The sequence below is a fragment of the Lagopus muta genome, chromosome 2, assembly GCF_023343835.1.
Source record: "Lagopus muta isolate bLagMut1 chromosome 2, bLagMut1 primary, whole genome shotgun sequence".
Taxonomy (NCBI): domain Eukaryota; kingdom Metazoa; phylum Chordata; class Aves; order Galliformes; family Phasianidae; genus Lagopus; species Lagopus muta.
Window position 1 is genome coordinate 70,310,932 of NC_064434.1, and position 20,187 is coordinate 70,331,118.

At 43.3% G+C, this 20,187-nt stretch overlaps 1 protein-coding gene across 2 annotated transcripts; it reads left to right on the forward strand.

Moving 5' to 3' along the window:
* Window positions 1-127: 127 nt before the first annotated feature.
* TAF5L (TATA-box binding protein associated factor 5 like) lies at window positions 128-18,133 on the forward strand. 2 transcript variants are annotated; one of them, XM_048936387.1, is made up of 5 exons: window positions 128-244; window positions 3,389-3,533; window positions 8,129-8,233; window positions 9,941-10,665; window positions 16,217-18,133. In XM_048936387.1, the coding sequence occupies exons 2-5, from the start codon at window positions 3,392-3,394 to the stop codon at window positions 17,012-17,014; spliced, it is 1,770 nt and encodes a 589-aa protein (XP_048792344.1). In that variant the 5' UTR covers window positions 128-244; window positions 3,389-3,391; the 3' UTR covers window positions 17,015-18,133. The 2 variants fall into 2 exon arrangements, with proteins under 2 accessions (XP_048792344.1, XP_048792345.1); XM_048936388.1 differs by lacking the exon at window positions 128-244 and adding an exon at window positions 369-478.
* The last annotated feature ends 2,054 nt before the right edge of the window (window positions 18,134-20,187 follow it).

Consider the following 20,187-nt stretch of genomic DNA (forward strand, 5'->3'; position numbering starts at 1 on the left):
GAGGGCGCCTGCGCGCGGGCCTCTCCGGCCCCGCTCGCCCCCGCCCCGCCGCGGCGTGTGTCAGGCAGCCATGGAGAGGCCGCCGCCGGCCGCCGGCCCGCAGGCAACCCCGGCCGCTGCGCCCGCGGCGCACAGCGGAGGCGGCAGCGGCGGCGCCCCCGCCCAGTGCGGCTGGGCGCACTGACAGCGCTCCCGGCCCCGCCGGCCGGCTCCCGCCTCCCGCCGCCTCCGCCTGCGATGCTCAGTAAGTGGCGGCCCGCGCCGTGCCGGGGGGGGGGAGCGAGCGAGCGGGCGGGCGGGCCGGGAGCGGAGCGGAGCGGAGCGGCGCCGCCCGGCGGCGGGAGCGAGCGTGGGGAGGCCGCCTCGTGGCGGAGGCCCCGCAGGCCCCGGGGAGGCCGCGGGGTGACCCTCAGGCGCGTACGGGGCTGCGGCGGGAGAGCGCAGGGGGCCGGCACAAGAGGAGGGGCGGGCACCGGGGGTGAGTGTGGGGACTGGGGATCGTGCCGTGGGGGCGGGGAGGGGAGTGAAAGCAGCTCTGTGGGGCTGGCGGTGTGAGCCCGCGGGCAGGGAGGGAGCCGGACCTGCACCCCGCGCGGGGGGCGCGCTTCCCATCCCGGCTGTCTGCTTTCTGCCTGCAGCGCCCTGCCCACGGCCACCTGGGGCCGCGGTTTTCCTACCCCAAGTGGGCCTTTATCTTGTTTCTTTTGAAACTTTTGTGAATCTTGGATGAGTTGAATACTTCAGAGTTTGTGGGAGGTGTTTTGGATCCTTGGTGCCTCATCCCCGGGCAGGATGGAGGGCAGAGCAGCAGTAGTCCTCCAGCTTCTCTCCGTCCAAGCTGTGATACTAAAGGGCTGCGGAATCTGCCTAAACCTGCACTTGGGTGGGAGGAAGTGAATTCTCCCGACCCAGTGCTCAATGCACAGCCAACTTCCAGCTCTTCTAAGAAAGAGGAACCTACGATGTATTCTCTGGGTTTCTGTGTTCTTGTTCCTCAAAGAGCAGCAGCTCAGTGTCTCTTTTGTGTGCTCGCACTGGTGACTGTGCAAAAGAGGCTGCACTGTAGCTGTGTAGGCTCCTGAGGTGATCGTTCTCTTTCCTTGTGTATTTTGCTTATCAGTCAAAATAATTAATGGCACTAGTATTTATCGTTCTTGGGGTGTTTGGGTGTAGCAAGGCAGCTGAGACTAATGAAAGAGTGCTCCAGGTTTCCTGCAGGCACAGAAGCAACATAGGGTTGATGTGTGCACGTCCTGAAGATCCTCTTCAGCTCTGAGAGCCAGGCAAGGACATGATGTGAAGGTCCAGGGGGGACAAATGTGTCCTTGTTGCCCTTCAGTTCTGCATCATTGACCTGTTGTGAATGTGCTTGATTTGAACCCAGCTCAAGGCATTTTGGCAGCCCCTTTTTACATTTGTTTTATGATAAACCCTGTTTTTTAGGGCTTGGAGAAGAACATTTATAGGAATGTTGTTTTTCTTTTCTTGCATTGTCAATCCATTTTTCACTATGAAGCTTTCCCTGCTTGTGGCATTGCTTTTTCTGGTGCTAAGGGTGAGGGATGATGGCAAAGTAAGAGGCCTGAGCTTGGTGCCCAAAGGGGTTTCCTGGGGAAGACTTCTGTCCTGCTGCACTGTCACTTGAAAGTAAGAAAGACCCAGTCTTTCTTGAACTGAGGAGCCTCACCAGGCAGAGCAGTGGGGGAGGATCATCTCCCTCAACCTGCTGACCACACTCTTTATAATGCATCCCAGGATCCCATTGGCCTTCTTGGCCATAGGGGCTCTCTGCTGGCTCATGGCCAACCTGCTGTCCACCGGCAGATCCTTCCCTGCAGAGCAGATCTCCAGCAGCTCAGCCCCTAACTATACTGATGAGTGTGATTATTCCTCTTGAGGTGCAAGACCCTGCGCTTGCCCTTGTTTAACCTCATCAGGTTCTTCCCTTCCCATATCTCCAGCCTATCTGGATCTCATTGAATGGCAGTACAGCATTCTGATGCGTCAGCCACTCCTCCCAGCTTCATATCATCAGTGGACTTGCTGAGGGTGCATTTGTAGCAGCATAAATCAAGATGATTTATTTAATTGAAGGTTAAAAGGAAATTTGCTTTTGGCATGGAATAAGTTGTAGTTGATTTTAATAGATCTGAGAATGCTTTCAAAACTTACAGGTGTCAGTGCCCCTTCCCTACCATCAGCTGTTACTTCACCCTTGAAAGCAAATGGAAATCCCTTTTAAGTTTTCTCCCTAGCATTAGGGCTTGCAGTTCCACTATGTGTTTGAAGTGACTTATGCTAAACCTTGCATCTCTGTCTACTTGGGACTTCTCAAATAGCTCATTGCTCTGACAGCTGGGATAAGCACAGACGTGTGTGGATACTGAGAAGGCTGGGCTATGGCCTGCTTTTTGAGCTGGCATTTTGTTAGGAACACAGTTCTTGGAAGAGGGAATAAAGGTCGTATGTGCCTGACTCTCTGCAAAGCTGCGTTTCATCAGATTTAGCTGCTCCGTGGCTATTGTCTAAAGGCAGCTGGTAACCACTCAGATAGAAGTGAGCTGTTCCATTCCCCTTCTTGAGGCTTTTGTTAAAAGCCGGAGGTTGAAAGTGAGCATCAGTCTCCTTTTGGGTTCAAGATACAACCAGGTAGTTGCTTGTGAGGATGGCTTTCAAAATTTACTTAGGGGAAACTTCAGAGGATCTTTTTTTAATTTGTCTAATGCAATAAGTCTACGTGGATGGGGGCAGGTGTAAAAGGCTTTGGCTTTTTCTTTTTTTCTTTTTTTTTTTTTTTTTTTCCTGGAAACGTACCTGACTGAGGCACCAGAACGCTGGCCCTGACCTGTAAATTCAGGCTATAAGCTATTGCTTCTTTGATTCCCCAAATAAGTGAAACAGGTAGACTATTTAAAGCATGACTATTCTGAAATTCCCACCTTTTTATATTAATTCCTTATTCCCCTGGCTCTTCTGGTGTCATTTTGTTGGTTGTTTAAGCAGAAGAATCAGCACACAACTGAAGTTACTGTAAAAAGCAAGGAGGAGAAACTTTTCCTTTTTGTGAGTTACTTTAACAAAATCGAATACTTTGACTGATCACTGCAGCTTCAGTGTGCACTCCTCAATGGTATTGTGGATTTCCTAGTGAAATCAGTAGAATTAAGCAGCAAAATATCTTCAGGGAGCTGATTCAAAGCATGAAGGTTATGCCTTGGTACTGTGACAGGTGCCCACAAGCTTTATTTCATGCTTCAGTAATGGAGCTGTTTAACTTCAGCAGTGAAAATGCCATTTGTTCCCTATCACTTGCAGTACAGCTATGGTGCGTGTTGGTCTCAGCAGATGCCTCCACAGTAGCAGTCCATCATCTTTCTTTTCTTTCCAGGTCATGAAACGCGTACGCACAGAACAGATTCAGATGGCAGTGTCCTGCTACCTCAAGCGCCGTCAGTATGTGGACTCAGAAGGTCCCCTAAAACAAGGGCTGAGGCTGTGTCAGACTGCTGAAGAGATGGCAGCTAATCTCACAGGTAATCCTGCTATTTTCCATGAGTGCTTCTTGCCAGCACGCATGATCTTGGTAAAGCTAAATGAATTCACCTGTATGTATGGAGAGCTTCCCTTTCGAAGGAAATTTGCCAGTATGAAGCTGGAGTGAGTTAAGCGATTTCAGAGAATGAAAATATAGTTAGAAGCATAAAAAATTGAGATGCATGGGCCGTGGAGCATTGGGCTTGGATAGTGGTAAATACATGCACTGTATCTTAGAAAACATGAAGTGTGGTGAGTAGTGGTACTTTGATACCAAACTTAGAAGAGCCTGCAGGAGGGATTAAGTAGGAGTAGGAAAATCTATTGTACTTTTGTGCTCCAGGAGGCCTATGTCATGTAAAATGGAAGTGATACAGGCTGTTTTTTTCTCTCTGTCCTTGTTGTATTTCAAATTGTGAAAGCTCCTATGTGTCACCTGGGGGGTGGGGGGAAAACCCTTCAGTTGATGAGGCACAGAAATAAACTGTCTCCTTTTTCTTAAAGGCTTTTGAATTCTATTATGCTATTTGCTGATCCCAGTCTTTTCTGTGACCAGGCAGACTATTTATATTTTTATCTTTTTTTAATGTTATCTTTTTTTTATGTTAAAATAAACTGTGCTAGTATTTGTGCAGCTGCAAATGTTGAAAAGATGCAAGTGATATGGAGGTTGTAAACACTTTATTTACATTTAAAAGTAATGAAAAATACAAGGTTGAACTTGGGGTGAAAGCACAAGTAAAAGAGTGGGTCTTTTTTAGTTGATCTGTTTAGGATGTAATGGTATTCCCAGCTGAGAGTGGCAAGGATATGATTTACCTGTGATACAGCTTAATATGACAAAACATTGGTTGTTGTGTAACTCTGTGCTTGTACCTGGGTAAAGATGGATGCCAAAATGGCTCTTTCCACCTCTCAACTATTTTGCTGTGTTTACAGTCCTAAGATGAACGATGTATGGGTAAATGTGTAGGCTGACTCTTGTAGGAGCCTGAAGGAAATTGGGTAATGCTTTGTTATTAAAATGGACTTGCACCTTCTCAGTATTTTTCATTTCCTTGCTGTTTTTAAAGTTGGCAGACGCTTGCTGCAACTCTCTGAAGTAGCACTGGAAGGATGGGGAAGAAATGAAACCGAAGTGAGATGCAAATTGGTTTTGGTCAATTTTGATGAGATGTTTTAGGGAAAAGAAGAGTAGAAAGGTCGGTTGGAATGGGATTAGAAGTTGGAACTGATCGATACTGGGAGGGTGCAGAGTATCTGAAGGACAAACAGAGCTGAATTGGACTGCAAGTCCTTGCATTCCCACATGGCATCATGCAAAAAGACCTCAGTAAAGCATGACTGTTTGTGATTGATTTTTTTTTTGTCTCTTTACTAATCTTCCACCAAATATTATTACTAAGTTTCTTACTAGTTTATATCTTCTTGCCAGCGCAAGGGTTTTGTGGCTAATGATTCAGATCTTAATCATCAATTTTCGTTAGAACTGAAAATGGTCTGCTATCGTGTATTCTGCTGCTTACTATTTCTCCATGTCAAGCATGCTGGTAGTAAGCTATCAGTGAATATGCTGCAGTTCTGCAAGTGACTGTGTTGAAAGAGAAAATCCTAGCATGTATCTATCCTGACAAAACAAGCTCAAAATACTTCTGCTACAGTCATTTTAGTTTTGTAAGCTGAATAAGAGCTGGCCAGGTTCTGATGCTAGCACAGCTTTATTTCAGAGAAAGCAATAAAATATTTTTTTCTGGAGATGATTTTGTTTTGTCCTTAACAAAACTCACCTTACTTTTTCTGTTCAACTCTTTCCTTTGTTTGCATTGTAAGTTAGCTGGTCTCTAGAAATGGGAGAGTTGCCTACTGCTGTCTTCAATTCTGATTTCTCCTTTCAGAGTGAAGTGTCCACTGGTTTTGGTTTTAAATAGTTTTGTTTCTCTGTTTTGCCTTGATGATTCTTTTTGTCATCCTCCAGAGCCTCTTCAGCCTTTCTCCATACTTGCTATAGTTACACAGTTCTGGTTTTTGCACTAAAATACAGCTCAGAGCTTCCTTTTGACTGTTTCATATTTCTTAATGAACTAGAAGAGTGTTTGAGGGATAGAAAAAGCAACTGAAGAACAGGTTTCTCCAATATTGTCCACAGTATCCTATCAATACTTAAGACTGTCAGAATTAATGTAAAATTGTACTTAATTGCACTTTCATCGAAGGAGAACCAGTTGCTATGAAACGGCCCTGCATTTGTTCCTTCTTAGCAGAAACAGGAGACCAGAAGGGTGCTGTTGGTGTCCCTGAAACAGGAATGGGTTCCTTGGAATTTGCTGGCGGGTTGCTTAACTGGCTGCAATTACAGGAAGTGAAGGCAGGGAGCAGATGTTTCCAATAGCTGCACTTACGGCCACTAGGGAAAGTGGAGAAGAAAATAGTGTAGATCTCTTAATGTGTTTTTCTTCCACCGGGAGAAAAAAATACCTGAATATCTGCTTTTTTGTTTTGGGAGCTGTTGAGCTCTTGATCCCTTTTAGCAGCGTTAACTGGGCAAGAGTTTGGAGAAGGAAAAAGATTAGAATTCGCTGTCACTGGCTGCTAGGTTAGGGCTTGTTTGCTGTGTGCTTGGTAGGATCAAGCTCTAGCATCTTTATTGAGTGAAGTGCAGAGCCTGATGGTCATCCAGTCAGCCTGCTCTAGAATAGGCAGCTGAAGATCAGTTTCTCCTCTCTAAAGCAGGAAGGGCATCTTAATTTTGGAATTCTGTTACTTACAGAAAGAAAGTTAAGTAGGTGACATGGAGGGAGCGCTTCATTAAGCTGAGGACAGACACTGTGCTTTGTGGCACAAGCTGGATGGAAAGTCATGCCCCTTCCTGCTGAAACAAGGCCACTGAAGCTCTGCAGAGCTGACTCTTATGCAGTGCCACAGATTTACATTTGAAAGAAAGACCCTATTTCTATTTTTCTGGTGTCCTTTGCTTTTGCCACAAGTGGCATGGGTGACACTGAAAACTGTTGCTGTTTGTTTCTGAATTGTGTGAGTTTATTTCCTCATGATTAATATTGATTATATTAAATTATGAGCCCAAGTAGAAGGTATTTTTTAATTTAGGCTTTAATACCAATAAGTAGCATTACATAAATGTTTTGCTTTGTTTTTAAAGTTGTTTTCTTTATAAACTGATGCTCTGAGTTTTGATGCAAAGCTCTAAGCCTGGAATTCTTATCAACATGGAGCCTGTGAAGTAACCAGGCTGTAGAAAGTACAGTGTATGTGTATCTTTTAACAGCTTGTATTTGTTTTGAGACTGACTTGCTAGAAGATAGGCTATTGGTACTGGAGTCTTTAGTTGTGTTTCCCCAGGGAAGAAGATGAGCACTGCTTAACTCTCTGTTGCTGAAGATGAATTCAGCTTTCCCTGCAGTAAATGCATCTTCTGTATTTCTCTAAGAGCCAGGGATACAGAGTGAGGGGAGGAATAGTGACAGGCTGTGTGCATACCATGAGCTGATCTCTTTCTAATTAGACGCATTGAGATGAGCTGCAGGCTGGCCTCTCTCTTGAGCACGTGAAAATGTGATGATGTTGTTTATAGACTTCCAAGGCTATCTGTGCCTCTGCGTGAGCCAAATGCCTGAACAAAAAAAGTGATCGATCAAGGACAGGAAGGAAAAGAGACAGGAATGAAAGGGACTGGGAGGCGGAAAGGCCAAAAGAAGTTGAAGAAGTTGAAAGGGAGAATAATGAGAATAAGTATTATGGAGGGTAAAACAGTTATGAATGTTTATTTAAAAAAAAAATAAAGAGGAAAACAAAGCTCCTTGACTTGTCCTGCTCTTGCAAGAACAGAAGAATTAAATACATCAGTTAAAATTTAGGAATGCAGGTTTTGTTTCTAATTACCAGTATTTTTATTTGCCCAGGTTATATGGGCGAATGTCTATAAATCTGCACAAAGCCTCAAGGCAGATTCTAGGGCATTAGCAGAAGAGGAAGGGTTTTGTGCCAGAGAAATAAGTCATTTCCTTTCTAGATGGAACAGAACCACATTTATAAGAGCTGGTGCTGATTCCAAAATCAGTTTAATACCCTCTGAGATGACCTTGATGCTCTGTGGTAGGGTTACTGCAGGCCTCGTGTCTTGAAGGGTGCTGGCTTTAGCAGATGGAAAGACTTTGTTTTGGATGAAGTTAGAAATTGCTTTCCTCTTTCTGAGTGCAAAGTTGTAAAACCATCCAGTGTCTTGTAAACCTCTAAAGGGATCTGTGACAACATTACACTGTTTCTCCTGAACTCAATGTATCTGAAAGCTTAAAAATGTCTTTGGGGTGGGGGAGAGCAAGCAGAAGAGTTGCTAAGCTTTTTTTAAATTTAAAAAAAAATCAGTTTAGTTTTTCATTCATGATCTGTCTCAGTTGTGTAACTCTTTAGATTAAATTTAATAAATGCCTTGTTTTGGTGCTTAAGACAGTGTCCTGCCTGGACAGTATGAAGCAAAAATGTCACCCCGGTGGCTGGATTACCTTGGATCTTATGAGAAGTTTTATTTCCAGGCACACATGCAAAACTCCTTAAATCCTAATTTTATTTTACTTCACAGTCCAATCTGAATCTGGTTGTGCCAACGTCGTGTCTGCAGCTCCCTGCCTGCCGGAGCCACAGCAATATGAAGTACAATTTGGACGACTACGCAATTTTCTCACAGGTAAATATCAGGAAGCGAGGAAGAGGAAGCCAGCTGGATCTGTGCCATTTCAACAAATAAATGACAGCATAACGAAATTCAAGATCATGACATACAGTGTGGTTAATTAGTACAGGAATGGGAGAGGCGTGGTGTGGACTAGAGAAAGTCTTAGGACTTCAAGTCATGTTTCTGTCTGAATCTTTTGATTCCAAGCTACGAGATTTCAGTTACTACAACTGAATATATATATAATATATACATATATATATATATATATGAATATATATATATTTTTTTTTTTACCTGATGGCTGAGTAGCTTTGTCTGTTAGCTGTCTGTTGAACTTATCTTGTTAATATAGATTTGACCTCTGTATCTGTAGATCTTCTGAAAAGCATTGTATGTATACAAGACAAAAAGGAAGATGGCAATGCTTTATATGAATGGCAGATAGCTTAGTAGATTACTGCACTAATTTCTGTCCCCTAGCCTAGGAATTTTGAGTTTTGTTCATAATTGATTTCTTTTTCAATTGTCAAGGCTACTAAGAGATAATTTATATCCTTTCATTTACCTGTACGAACTTAGAAACTGCAAATACATGATGGGAAAAATATTTTTATGCTATAGTGGGGTGCATAGGGCATCCATAATTCCAGGTATTCCTGCAATGGTTCATATTTCTCCTAGAGTCCCAAAGGTGGGGAGATTTAAAAGAAAAAAACAACAACAACAAAAAGCCAAAAAATGGATAAGGTCTTTTATAATAGTGCCTTGAAGATGGAGGTTGCCACTCTTCCCACTTTGTGACATATCTACGTTTCTCCAGTGAGCCTTGATCCCAGTGTGCAGTGTTGGTTGATATTACTGGTAGTGATTGAAGGGGAAGTTAGAAAGGGTGGTACACAGTGGGACATGCATTTGGGCCTCCAGTAAGTCACTGCTGTGCCCTGTGTGGGATTATGATACCCAGTGGCAGTGCTCTGCTCCTCACAGCTCCCTGCAGCTGGTGGGAGGGACACAGCTCCAAGAAGCTGCTGCACAGATCAGTCTCTGCAAGGTATAGCATAGCCTAATCGGGAGCTGTTTGCACAATGCACTAGGAATTACTGCTGGGATTTGCCTTGTCAGGGTGAGAGACAGAAAGCATGCACACGAGCTGGCACAGAAATGGAACGAGCCCAGAATATTGCAGTACATTCTGACAACTGTAGCTTGGGATAAATCAAATCAGTTCCACCCAAAGCATCATGTACAAGTTTTATTGAAGCCTAGGGGGAAATAAAAAAAGCCATCTAAGTTCAGGCCAACACAAACTACATAAATATTTTTGACTGAAACTGTATTAAATGTTATTTTAAATGTAACAAGTAAATTTTAGAGTTTATCTCAATGGACAATGTATGTATTTTCTGAAATACAGAGTGAAAAAATCTGACTGTCATGTAGCTAGGTAGTATTTTAGTAACTGACCACTCCTAAAAGGAGTTTTGAAATCTGCCCTTTTTTTTCTGATAATATTCTTCATCAACTTGAAATCTCTACTTAAATCTTCAGTAGGTGCTCTGTATCCCTTTTAAGTGGCTGAAAAGATCCACTTAAATGCCAAAAACTAACAGAGTCCTATTCTTGAGGCTTTTTGCAGTAATTGTCCTTGCTCTGCTTTGTTCCGATTAGAAAGTGGATTGAGAAATTGTTCAAAGTTTGTTGCTCTTTTCTCTGTAGATTCAGATTCTCAGCACAGCCATGAAGTGATGCCTCTTCTGTATCCCCTCTTTGTCTACCTCCATCTGAACATGGTCCAGAATGGCCTCAAAAGCACAGTGGACAGTTTTTACAGCCGCTTCCATGGCATGTTCTTGCAGAATGCCAGCCAGAAGGATATCATTGAGCAGTTACAGACTACCATGACTATTCAAGATATCCTGTCCAACTTGAAGCTCCGGGCTTTTCTGGACAACAAGTACGTCATCCGCCTTCAAGAGGACAGCTACAACTACCTTCTTCGCTACCTCCAAAGTGACAACAACAACGCCCTGTGCAAAGTCCTGACCTTGCACATCCACCTGGATGTGCAGCCCTCCAAGAGGACCGACTACCAGCTCTACGCCAGCGGGAGCTCCTCGCGTAATGAGAGCAACGGGCTGGAGCCCAGCGAGGTACCAGCTTCCATCTTGCAGAATGAGGCAGCGCTGGAATTACTGCAGGACAGCATTAAACGTGTCAAGGATGGGCCCCCTTCCTTAACAACCATCTGCTTCTATGCCTTCTATAACACAGAGCAATTGCTGAACACGGCAGAGATTTCACCAAATAGCAAGCTGCTTGCTGCTGGGTTTGATAATTCATGCGTTAAGCTGTGGAGCCTGCGTTCCAAGAAGTTAAAATCTGAGCCCCATCTTGTTGATGTGTCCCGCATCCGCCTGGCTTGTGATATCCTGGATGAGGAGGTTTGAATACCTCTTTTTTTTTTTTTTTCCCTCCTCTATACCCTTTCTATTGAGATATATTCAGGCTTTATTGAGTATCAAATAGTGTTATAGGAAACTGTGAGTCTCTTTGCCGCCTGTCTGCCTTGACTCACTTCCTCTTAGAGCCTCCTCTTATCCCTGTTCTTTCTTGCTTTGCTTGTAAAATGCTGCACTGAGGTGTAATGACAGTGTGCTCAGGTCACAGTTCATGAGTCCTAGGTGCAGATCTCCCTCTTCTTATTGTCCTTGAAGAGATCACAGTACAGAGGCAGCCAGGTACAGACAGGTCACTGGAGAACACTCTGTGCTGTGTTAGCACGGAGCCTTCTTCTGTGGGTGGGAAGATGAAACGAGGAAATATGGAAAGTAAAAACACACTGTAGTGAAAACTAGAAGTGGTTCAAAATGCAATCAGAAAAGTGGTGAAAGGGAGGCAGAATTGGGAAGGATAAAGTAAAAAAAGAACCAGAGAAAGTTGGTCTGAGGCCTCAGATGTGAAAAGTATGTTTAAGTGAAAAACTTAAAAAGTAAAGAGTCACTCTAGCAAGAGGTGAGGAGTTGAAAAATTATACAGCGAGTCTGCATTAAAGAGTCAGTAGTGTAGGAGCTTCAGATAATTCCCACTTGTGCTGGAGTGCTAAAGATGAGGACTGGGATATCTGTGCCTTTGCATGCCAGGCTAGATAACATCTTCCAGTTTTTTTTCTTTTTCTTTTAACTTCTAGTCACACCCTCCCTCCCCTCTCACCACAACTGCCCGTGTAGCATCTTGTATCTGGTTAGAGATCAGTTTGTAACTCCTTTGTTTAATCACTCCTCTTGAAGGGGGGGCAGGGAGGGGGAAGCATTCAATTGTTCTTCTGTTGTGCATTTAGCAGAAGCATCCTTTTTTCTTTTCCCCCGCTGTTTTATTTTCTACTCATAGAAAAAAATACCTGGTGGCAAGGTTCTGTTTATTTTTAAAGAGTGCATAGTTTGGTATATGATGAGGTGTATGAGTCAAGATTGCTTTGTTAGTTAGCTTGAGATCTAGAGGCAGGTGTCCAGGTGAAACAGCACAGCAGTGTGTTCACCACTTCTCTGGTTAAGCCCTTCTGCTGAGTGAGCAGGTCACACTAACCCAGGGTGGAGCTGTGGGTTTGTTGTCATGATAAGCTGCAGAAGTTCCTAGGACATTTGGCTATGGATTGCCTTTCAGGAAAAATAAATGAAAATAACCTGTGACGAGGAAAATTTATCTGGTAAATTAGCAGATCACCTTCTTTGACTCCAGGCTTTAGACAAGTGGGATATTGCCAAGCTGTCAGGAGTATATGTTAGCTTTTTGTTGGCATGTATTTGCTTTTTCTTACATATATTATGAAATGGCCACAGAAGCTTAATTACAAACAAATGGCATTGTTTGTTTTAAGATCTTGTGTATCCTGCAGTATTTATGCACAGGTCTAAAAAACTGGTCAAAGACCAGCACAAATTAAAGTCATCGTTGCCCTGAATCATTTCATCACTGACAAAACAAATAGTGACCTGATCTGGAGTTCAGAGTTGAGGGCAAACATCAGCCTGAGCAGATCATTGGTTCCGTATCTTTGAATGCCAATGAAAGCCTAAGGACTGCAAAGGAAACAAATGCCTGTATCAGAGAGCAGCAAGTGCATGCCCACAGGATCAAAGGGATGCTCACAAACATGCTCACGGGATCAAAGGTAGAAACAGACCACTATCCACATGTGTGCCACTGAGGTGGAAGGCACAGATATCAAGCCAACTTGAATGAGACTACCCTTGCTGGGCTGCAGTCACCAGCATGTAGCTCAGTGAGTGGAAGCTGTGTTTCAGACCGTCATGGCAGTCTGATCTGCAACAGTTCATAGCAATAAATCTGATGGAAACTTTGGCAACAGAAAAGGCTGAAGTGCACTGACATTACTGCATCGAGTTCTGTAACCTGTATAGGATGTGACACTTGGCTGGTTTTTGTAGGGTTTCTTCATTTTGTTCTGTTTGATTTCTGTATAGAGTAATTGGACTGGGATGCACTGCTGTATTTAAGTAGTGCTCAAAATAATCAGCCTTCAGCTTAGTTTCTGATCTGCTGCAAGCACATTAGTCATGCAGTTTAAGAAGTTATAGAGGTCTGGGGCTGTGATAGCTTCAGTGGATCTCTTTCAGGATGGCACTGAAGTGACACTACTGGTTTATTAACTCCTTTTGCGTGTGTATATGTGTGAAGTTGCCATTTGGCAGAAGATCAATAGTTTTTCCAAGTCTCTTACTGACACAAAGGCTTTAAAGTCAGTTTTCTATTAGCTGTAGTTTTAGTGAATTTTGCTCAGTGTGATGCCCAAATACACTTTGCCAGTGTCAGCTTGGTTCTTGGAAACAGGGGAGGCTCAGCATTTAGGGATAAAGAAATTCCATTTTATTTATAGTGTTGTTTCACAGATGCCACTCCGTAGTCCCTGTACAAAATGCAATTTTGCAGCAGTGCGAATGGCCTTACTGTTTGCCATGCTCACCACTGGTGCTACATCAATCATCAGCAGAAAATTATGCTCTTTATTCCAAATAGCCATAAGAGTGACAAGCCTTTAAATTCTGTGAAGGCTAAGACTTGACCCTGTTTGACTCTACTTTTAAGACAGTGAGTGGCAGCGGTCCTTGAGATGGCAGTGAGCAGGGATGGCACTGACATCTTGATGGGTGGCAGGCAGAGGAGGCAGTGTGGGAAGAAGCAGTAAAAATGTCCTGCAAGGAGAGCCTTGGTGTCTACCTCCTTGAGTTCCCCTGCTAGAGATCCCTACTGTAGGCAGATAAGAGATCTTCCATCCTGACAGGATGAGAGAGAAGAATGATACTCAGAGAAACTTGATAGTGCTTAGAGTAAGAGAAAGTCTTTCTGGGGTGGCGGAGGATGGCTTTTTGTTCTGCTTGGTTTTTTGAGGGTCAGACATTCCCTTGATGCTTATGCTGCACAGAAGGCTAGGTAAGGTTTGCTGCTCACAAGGTTAAATGCAGTGAAACATTTGCATTTTCTGAATTCAGATGACTGTCCTGTCAAACTCATTTATTGATTTAAGCAATAACTGAAATGTTGGGCAGTCTTATCTACAAGTGTCTCATTTGAAAGGTGTGCAATATAATAAAACATGCCAACACATTAACAAACTGAAAAGAACAAAACAGTTTTGGGGTGTCTTGTATTAGCTCAGGATGATTTCTTACTCACTATTGATGAGCAGTTATTTTGTGTTTGTTTTTTTTTTAATGTTCAGTAGTGTCAGTTTTCCAGTTCTGTCCCATTACTGTAAATATTTTGATAGTTATTCTTTTGAAAATGGAGAGTGCAAATAATAAAAGGTAGCTTTTACTGTATCTGTAGGGTATTGTTTAAATTAGATGTAAATAGCTTGTAAATTTAGCCCGCTCTGGCTAGCAGGCTAACTTACAGGGAGGAAAACGAAGAATGTAGTGATTCAGAAGCATTACAGGTATCCCATTTTCAGTGAACTGTAACAGAAATGTGCAGTTGTTTCACTGAGTATCAAACAGAAGAGAAAGGTAATAATTGCTACCTGTGCTCATACAGAAGTGTGGCTTTTGAATTCTTAGGCAGGCATTTTCAAATCAGCTGCTGCTTTAGTATAAGAGAAGAAGAGCATGTGCTTGTAATAGCAAAAGTGTATGCTCTTGCAGGTAGCTGAAGTAGCTCTGTATGAATTTCAAAGCATAGAATTAAGTACCTGGACTTGCAGAATTTACCAAAACTGTAATGCAGTATAGGGCACTCGAGCAGACTTCTGTTGGAAATTTGTTAGGGATCTTTCGGTCATAATTAAATAGGATAAAACAGGGTAGGTATCAGCATTCTAGGCCGTTACCATATTAAAAGAGATGCTGTGGATTCCAGCAAGCAGTGCTCTGTCTGAAGTAGAAAAAGCAATTTGAATAAGAACAGAGCTTTGCCTGCTAGAGCCTGTAATTTCTTTGTGCCTCACCTTCCATGAGAGATGGAGTTGGCTCCGAGCCACATCATAAAAATCCCATGGGCGCTGACTACTCTGAAGAGCATTAGCATTATTAAACATTGCTTGCCACCTACCACTGAGCACAAAGCCAGGATGGAGGAAGACAGCAAGCCAGCAGAGTTACAGCGTGCTCACTTTTGTGAGTGGGATTTGAAACTGTTGGTTGAGAAGGGCTTTGAGGGCTGTAGGTAAATGCTGCCAAACTGTGGTTCCTGAGGTCCTGCGCCCTGAGAGGTGACTGTGAGAGCTGAGAGCCGCTTGCTGTGCGCTGGCTTCTGCTGGTCAGCAGCAGCCCTGGGGAGCTGAGTTTCCTCTCAGGGCAGGAAGTGCTTGTTCTGCAGGAAACAGAAACCGGTGTGCAGTGATAAAAGTACATGAGGCTGCTCACTAACAAAGGGGCATCGTGTTGAATTGCACATGCAGATTTGTCCATAGGCAAGCGTTACTGATTCACTAGTGATTGAAAGCATCTGCAAGAGCATCCCAAGGAAGGATGGTCTCAAGCAGATGCATCCCAAGCCGTGGTTCTCTTCTTGTGCTCTCACTGAGGTGAGAGTGCAACTTGCTGGACAAGGACACTGTTTGGAGTTGAAATTTGTTGCAGCCTGTGCAGTCTGTAGCCTTTGGTTATCGAGGCGCTGCTTGAGCAGACTCCCATAGATGGCCTCTGTTGAGAAGGAGTAAAATGCTCAAATTCCTTTAGCACAGCCCATTGAGGTTTTTAAAATGTAAAAGCCTTTAATTGTTGATGATCTGCTGTGGTGATTGGAGAACTGCAGGATAAAAAGGTTTCCACTACAATCCTTTTTGTGATTACTTATCTTCTACCCCAAAATAGATTATTTGGCCTAAATAAGATGCATTTGCTGGTCTTGAAAGGTGGGGGTGTAAAGCATCCTGATGGTGCTGGCGCAGAAAAATAGATACTATGATCTCTGCTGGATCTCTGCTAAAGTGTGGGGCTGAGAAGGAATGTCCAGTACGCAGCTTGTCACATTGGCCTTGTCCTTCTGCCTCCTGCCTTTTGTTTAAGACATCTGGGCTTCTTTTTCTCTACTGAGAGTTTTACTTCCAAGAATGACCACACCAAAAGAGCAGATGCCAAGATCTGTTTTAACATCTAGCCAAAATTTTAGCAGGGAGTGGAGAGGGAATTAGCAGATGTTTTTAACAAGTATTTTAAAGCAACAGGCATTTGGAAAGCTTTCCTAAAATGCTTATTTTTTTCTGTATTTTTCATATGATTCTGGGTTAACTGCCTTCTAGAGCAGGCGTGAGGCTATGCAAAGTAGGGGTGAAACCTCTTACATAAGTCTGATCTCAGCAGCTCTTTTAGCACTGATACCAAATGCACTAGCAGCATTTGTGTCTTGGGGTTGTGCAGAATGTGCCACATCTGAAATAAATTCTTCTGTGTCAATGCCAGCTTATTTTCCTGTATGTGCTGAACAGATAAACATGCTTTTCTCTGTTTGTTGTTTTTTTTTCCTCTTCCTGACCAGGAGGAAGAAGATGACAGCGCAGGCACAGAAATGAAAATCCTGAGAGGACACTGTGGGCCTGTGTATAGCACCAGGTTCCTTTCAGACAGCTCAGGACTTTTGTCTTGTTCTGAGGACATGTCCATCAGATACTGGGACCTCGGAAGTTTCACAAACACTGTGTTGTACCAAGGACATGCCTACCCTGTCTGGGATTTGGACATCAGTCCCTGCAGCCTGTACTTTGCCAGCGCCTCCCACGATCGCACCGCAAGACTCTGGTCGTTTGATCGGACGTACCCTCTGCGAATATATGCAGGCCATTTACTGGATGTAGACTGTGTCAAGTTCCACCCCAATTCCAACTACTTAGCGACAGGCTCCACAGACAAGACTGTGCGCTTATGGAGCACTCAGCAAGGCAACTCGGTGCGCCTGTTCACCGGGCATCGCGGCCCCGTGCTGGCACTTGCATTTTCTCCCAATGGTAAGTACCTGGCCTCGGCGGGTGAAGACCAGCGGCTAAAGCTGTGGGACTTGGCTTCAGGAACTCTCTACAAAGAACTGAGGGGGCACACGGACAACATAACCAGCCTTACTTTTAGCCCTGACAGTAGTTTAATTGCTTCAGCTTCGATGGACAATTCTGTCCGGGTCTGGGACATCCGTAACACGTACTGCAATGCCCCTGCCGATGGGTCTTCCAGTGAACTGGTTGGTGTATATACCGGACAAATGAATAATGTACTGAGCGTACAGTTTATGGCCTGTAATCTTCTTCTAGTGACTGGAATTGCACAAGAAAATCAGGAACATTAATTTTTTTTCTTTTCCTTAGGGAAGTGGGTGGGGGTGTTGAATGCCAGAGTCCATTACAAGCTGAGATTACTGACTGTGAAACACTTTTCTGCCTCTGTCCCCTTGAAAGGCGCGTTCAGAGCGATGCAAATGCTTTAAAATTTCATGCCCATAAGAAGGCCTGTGCTGTTAAATGGAGTAAAGAAAAAGGAGGAGTGATGAAAATACACGTGTGTTCTAATCCTGTATTTGTAGGAGAGGAAAAGGGGAAACCAAAAGTGTGATCCAGACAAGTGAAACTGCCAGCCAGATAAGCTGCTGACCTGCACTTAAATGTCCTGCGTTGATTGATGGGCACATCTTATCTACTGCTAACTGAGGCTTGAGCGTGTGGAGAACTACTGGCCCAGTGTGTTTTGTTTTCTTTTCTTGGTATTGCAGAGTACCAGCATTTTAAGACCCTTATATTAAAAGAACATTATGTATTTTCTACACTCATTGCGGTCCCAAATATTACAGCTCCTTATTGCACTTCTGCAATATTTTGGACTAGCTACGCAGAAAATACCTTCTTTCTTTTTAATAAGAGGATGGAAGTCTGACCTTAGTAGAGGCCTGTCTCTGCATTGTTGTTTGAGTTTGATTCCTGGTACTAGCTGTGATATTTGTATTTATGTTCCATGATGAGGGATCTTTCTGAATCTGGTTGCACTGTGTTTTGAGGATGGGAGAACAGTGAGGGCGGTGGCTTAAAGGGTAATACAAGACTTGCTTTGGCTGGAGGAGGGCACGATGGAACTGAAGAGGCTATGTTTGGACTCCTAATTGAAGCAAGGCATGTCAGTCTACCACTGCACCTCACAGAAGTATTTCCGTAAAAGGAAGTTGGCAATCTAGGAAGAAGGGGACGGGGAGAGAGACATACACACAAAGTGACGTGAGGAAAAAATAGTATTACTAAATTATTGTGCATACGCAGAGGCAGCTTTGCCAGTGTTGGATTTTTCTCCAAATGTTGCAATATCAGTTTCATGAACACTTTGTGAAATAAATCATCAGCATTTAAAACAAGGATCTGCAGAAAAAGCACGTTCTAATTTGTCACTTAGAGAGATTAAATATTTCTGCTTTCTGGAAAGAGTTATTTTGTATTTTGTTTTCTATTAAAAGCATTTAGTTTAAAAAAAAAAAAAAAAAATTGGTTTGGTCCCTTTCTGGGAAACTTGCTCTAACTTGCATGGGAAGGAGATGGCAGGAGCATGCTTCTACACTGCTTGAGCCAGGGTCTGCTTGGCACTTGGGGTTTGAATATGGTGGCTTGGTGGCTTGGAGTTCACTGTATTGATACCTTCCTGTTTGCTTTCCACAGAGGTGACCCAGTAGGTCATGGCACAGCATACTGATTTTGTAGGCCGGCTGAAGTGTGAGCGAAGGACTGAGGTACTGCTTAAGGTGCACACTGTGCACTGGAAGGTCTCACTGTGTAGGACTGCATTTTTGGTTCTTGGCTTAACGTTCTGAAATTCCTCTTTAGAGCAGAGGCACATTCCTAATGTCTTCCAGACAGATTGTCAGAATTAAATGATAATTCCCTTTTGGCTTCCCTCAGGCTTTTCTGGACCTGTGTGAGAGAATTCTTTCAAGAACGTCAGAACAGAGTAAGAGTTGAGATGACAGGACAGCTCGCAACTGCTTTCTTTTCTCCATACCTACTTAGATTGGTAAATGACCATAACCTTCTATCAGAAATATGTTTGACCTTTCTGAGATGAGTAACTGTGTGCTGCAGCTCTGCTCAAAGAGGACCAGGAACAGTTGTGTGTACCACAAGTTGAATGGCATTGCTAATCTTCTAGTTGTGAATCAAGTATGAAGTAGCTCGAGGATCCCAGTCCAGGATCAGGCATTTTGAAAATACAGCATGGGAGACAGGTAAATTGCTCATGTGCTGCGCAATACAGGTCTTTTAGAAGGGTTTCTTTCAGATTTACTGATGATGAAAGTCACCAGATGAAATGCATTCTATTCTTGAAACTGCAGAAATCTCAGTAGTGGTTTTGAGCGTTTTTGATAGATTCTGTAGATTCCAGTCCAAACATCTCATTATTAAATGTGTCTTAGGGAAGTGTCAAAGTGCTTGCTGCAATGCTTGCGTGCATACCTAAAAAGCATGAGGCTCATCAGTCTTTACTGGAATTCATTTGCTGTTTGTTGCCGTGTATCCTGAGTTGAGTTTTAAAGCAGTTGGACTGGAGTCCTGAAGTAGGTTGAACAGCAACCAAAAAAAAAAAAAGCAGGTGAGATGGGCAGTGACCAAAACAAAGCTTCATTTTAACATCTTCTCTAATGGAATTGGGCTTTTGATTAGTTGGGTTATTCTAAGTATTTTCCCTACAAAAGAGATATGCAGGTAAAGATGCTTAGAAAGATAATAATTGTATATGCAAAAGAAGCAAAACTGTCTTTCTAAGGTGTTAATAAAATGATACCACTAACAAGGTGCTTCAAAACCATCAACTTTGGGGTACTGTGTGGATAGTGTTTGTTTTGGTGCTCACAAAATGCAAATCTTTGAAGCTAGAAAGCCAGGAAAAAATCTAGACTGTAAGAAATGTCTGCAACTGATTGACAGCATGAATTTCAGGGCAGAACTGGAAGGAAAGTATGAGTGGAAGGAAGAAATACTGGTTAAGTCTGGCAGAATTTGGATAGTAATTTGTTAGCTGTGTATCTCAAGTGCATTTGCAGAGACCCCTTCTTTATTCCGTTTTAAATATACGGTAGAACACATTAAGACACTTAAGCTAGCACAGTTAAGTGCTCCGATGTTAAATAGCAGGGACTGCTGCTGCTTGTGAGCCTGTGTAAGATTTGTGGCCTGGATGGTGCATGAGGTGCTGTGCAGTATCAGATGGTGGCTCAATTTATTTCCCTGTTTGTTTTTTTTACATCTGTTGATTGATGTTTTCATTCTATTCACTAGCCCTTTGAACTAATAAAGGCTATTGACAGTGGTGTCAGGTAGTCCAGGCCACAATAAATATAGACAAAGCTGAGGTACAAGTCCATGCTTAGTCACTGCTGATGAAGGAAAAGGGTATTTGCTCTGGTAAACGAAGTGCTGTGCCCATTCACAGCTCTGTTAGAGTTGCCCTTCCCATTTTTAACAGTTGCATCTCCTGATTAGCATGCTG

Excerpts from the sequence above, each read along its gene's own strand:
- TAF5L (XM_048936387.1), top strand. The coding sequence starts at position 3,392 with ATGAAACGCGTACGCACAGAACAGATTCAGATGGCAGTGTCCTGCTAC. Across the intron at positions 3,534-8,128 it reads GATGGCAGCTAATCTCACAG|TCCAATCTGAATCTGGTTGT; the intron begins GTAATCCTGCTA and ends TTTACTTCACAG. Across the intron at positions 10,666-16,216 it reads GTGATATCCTGGATGAGGAG|GAGGAAGAAGATGACAGCGC; the intron begins GTTTGAATACCT and ends CTTCCTGACCAG.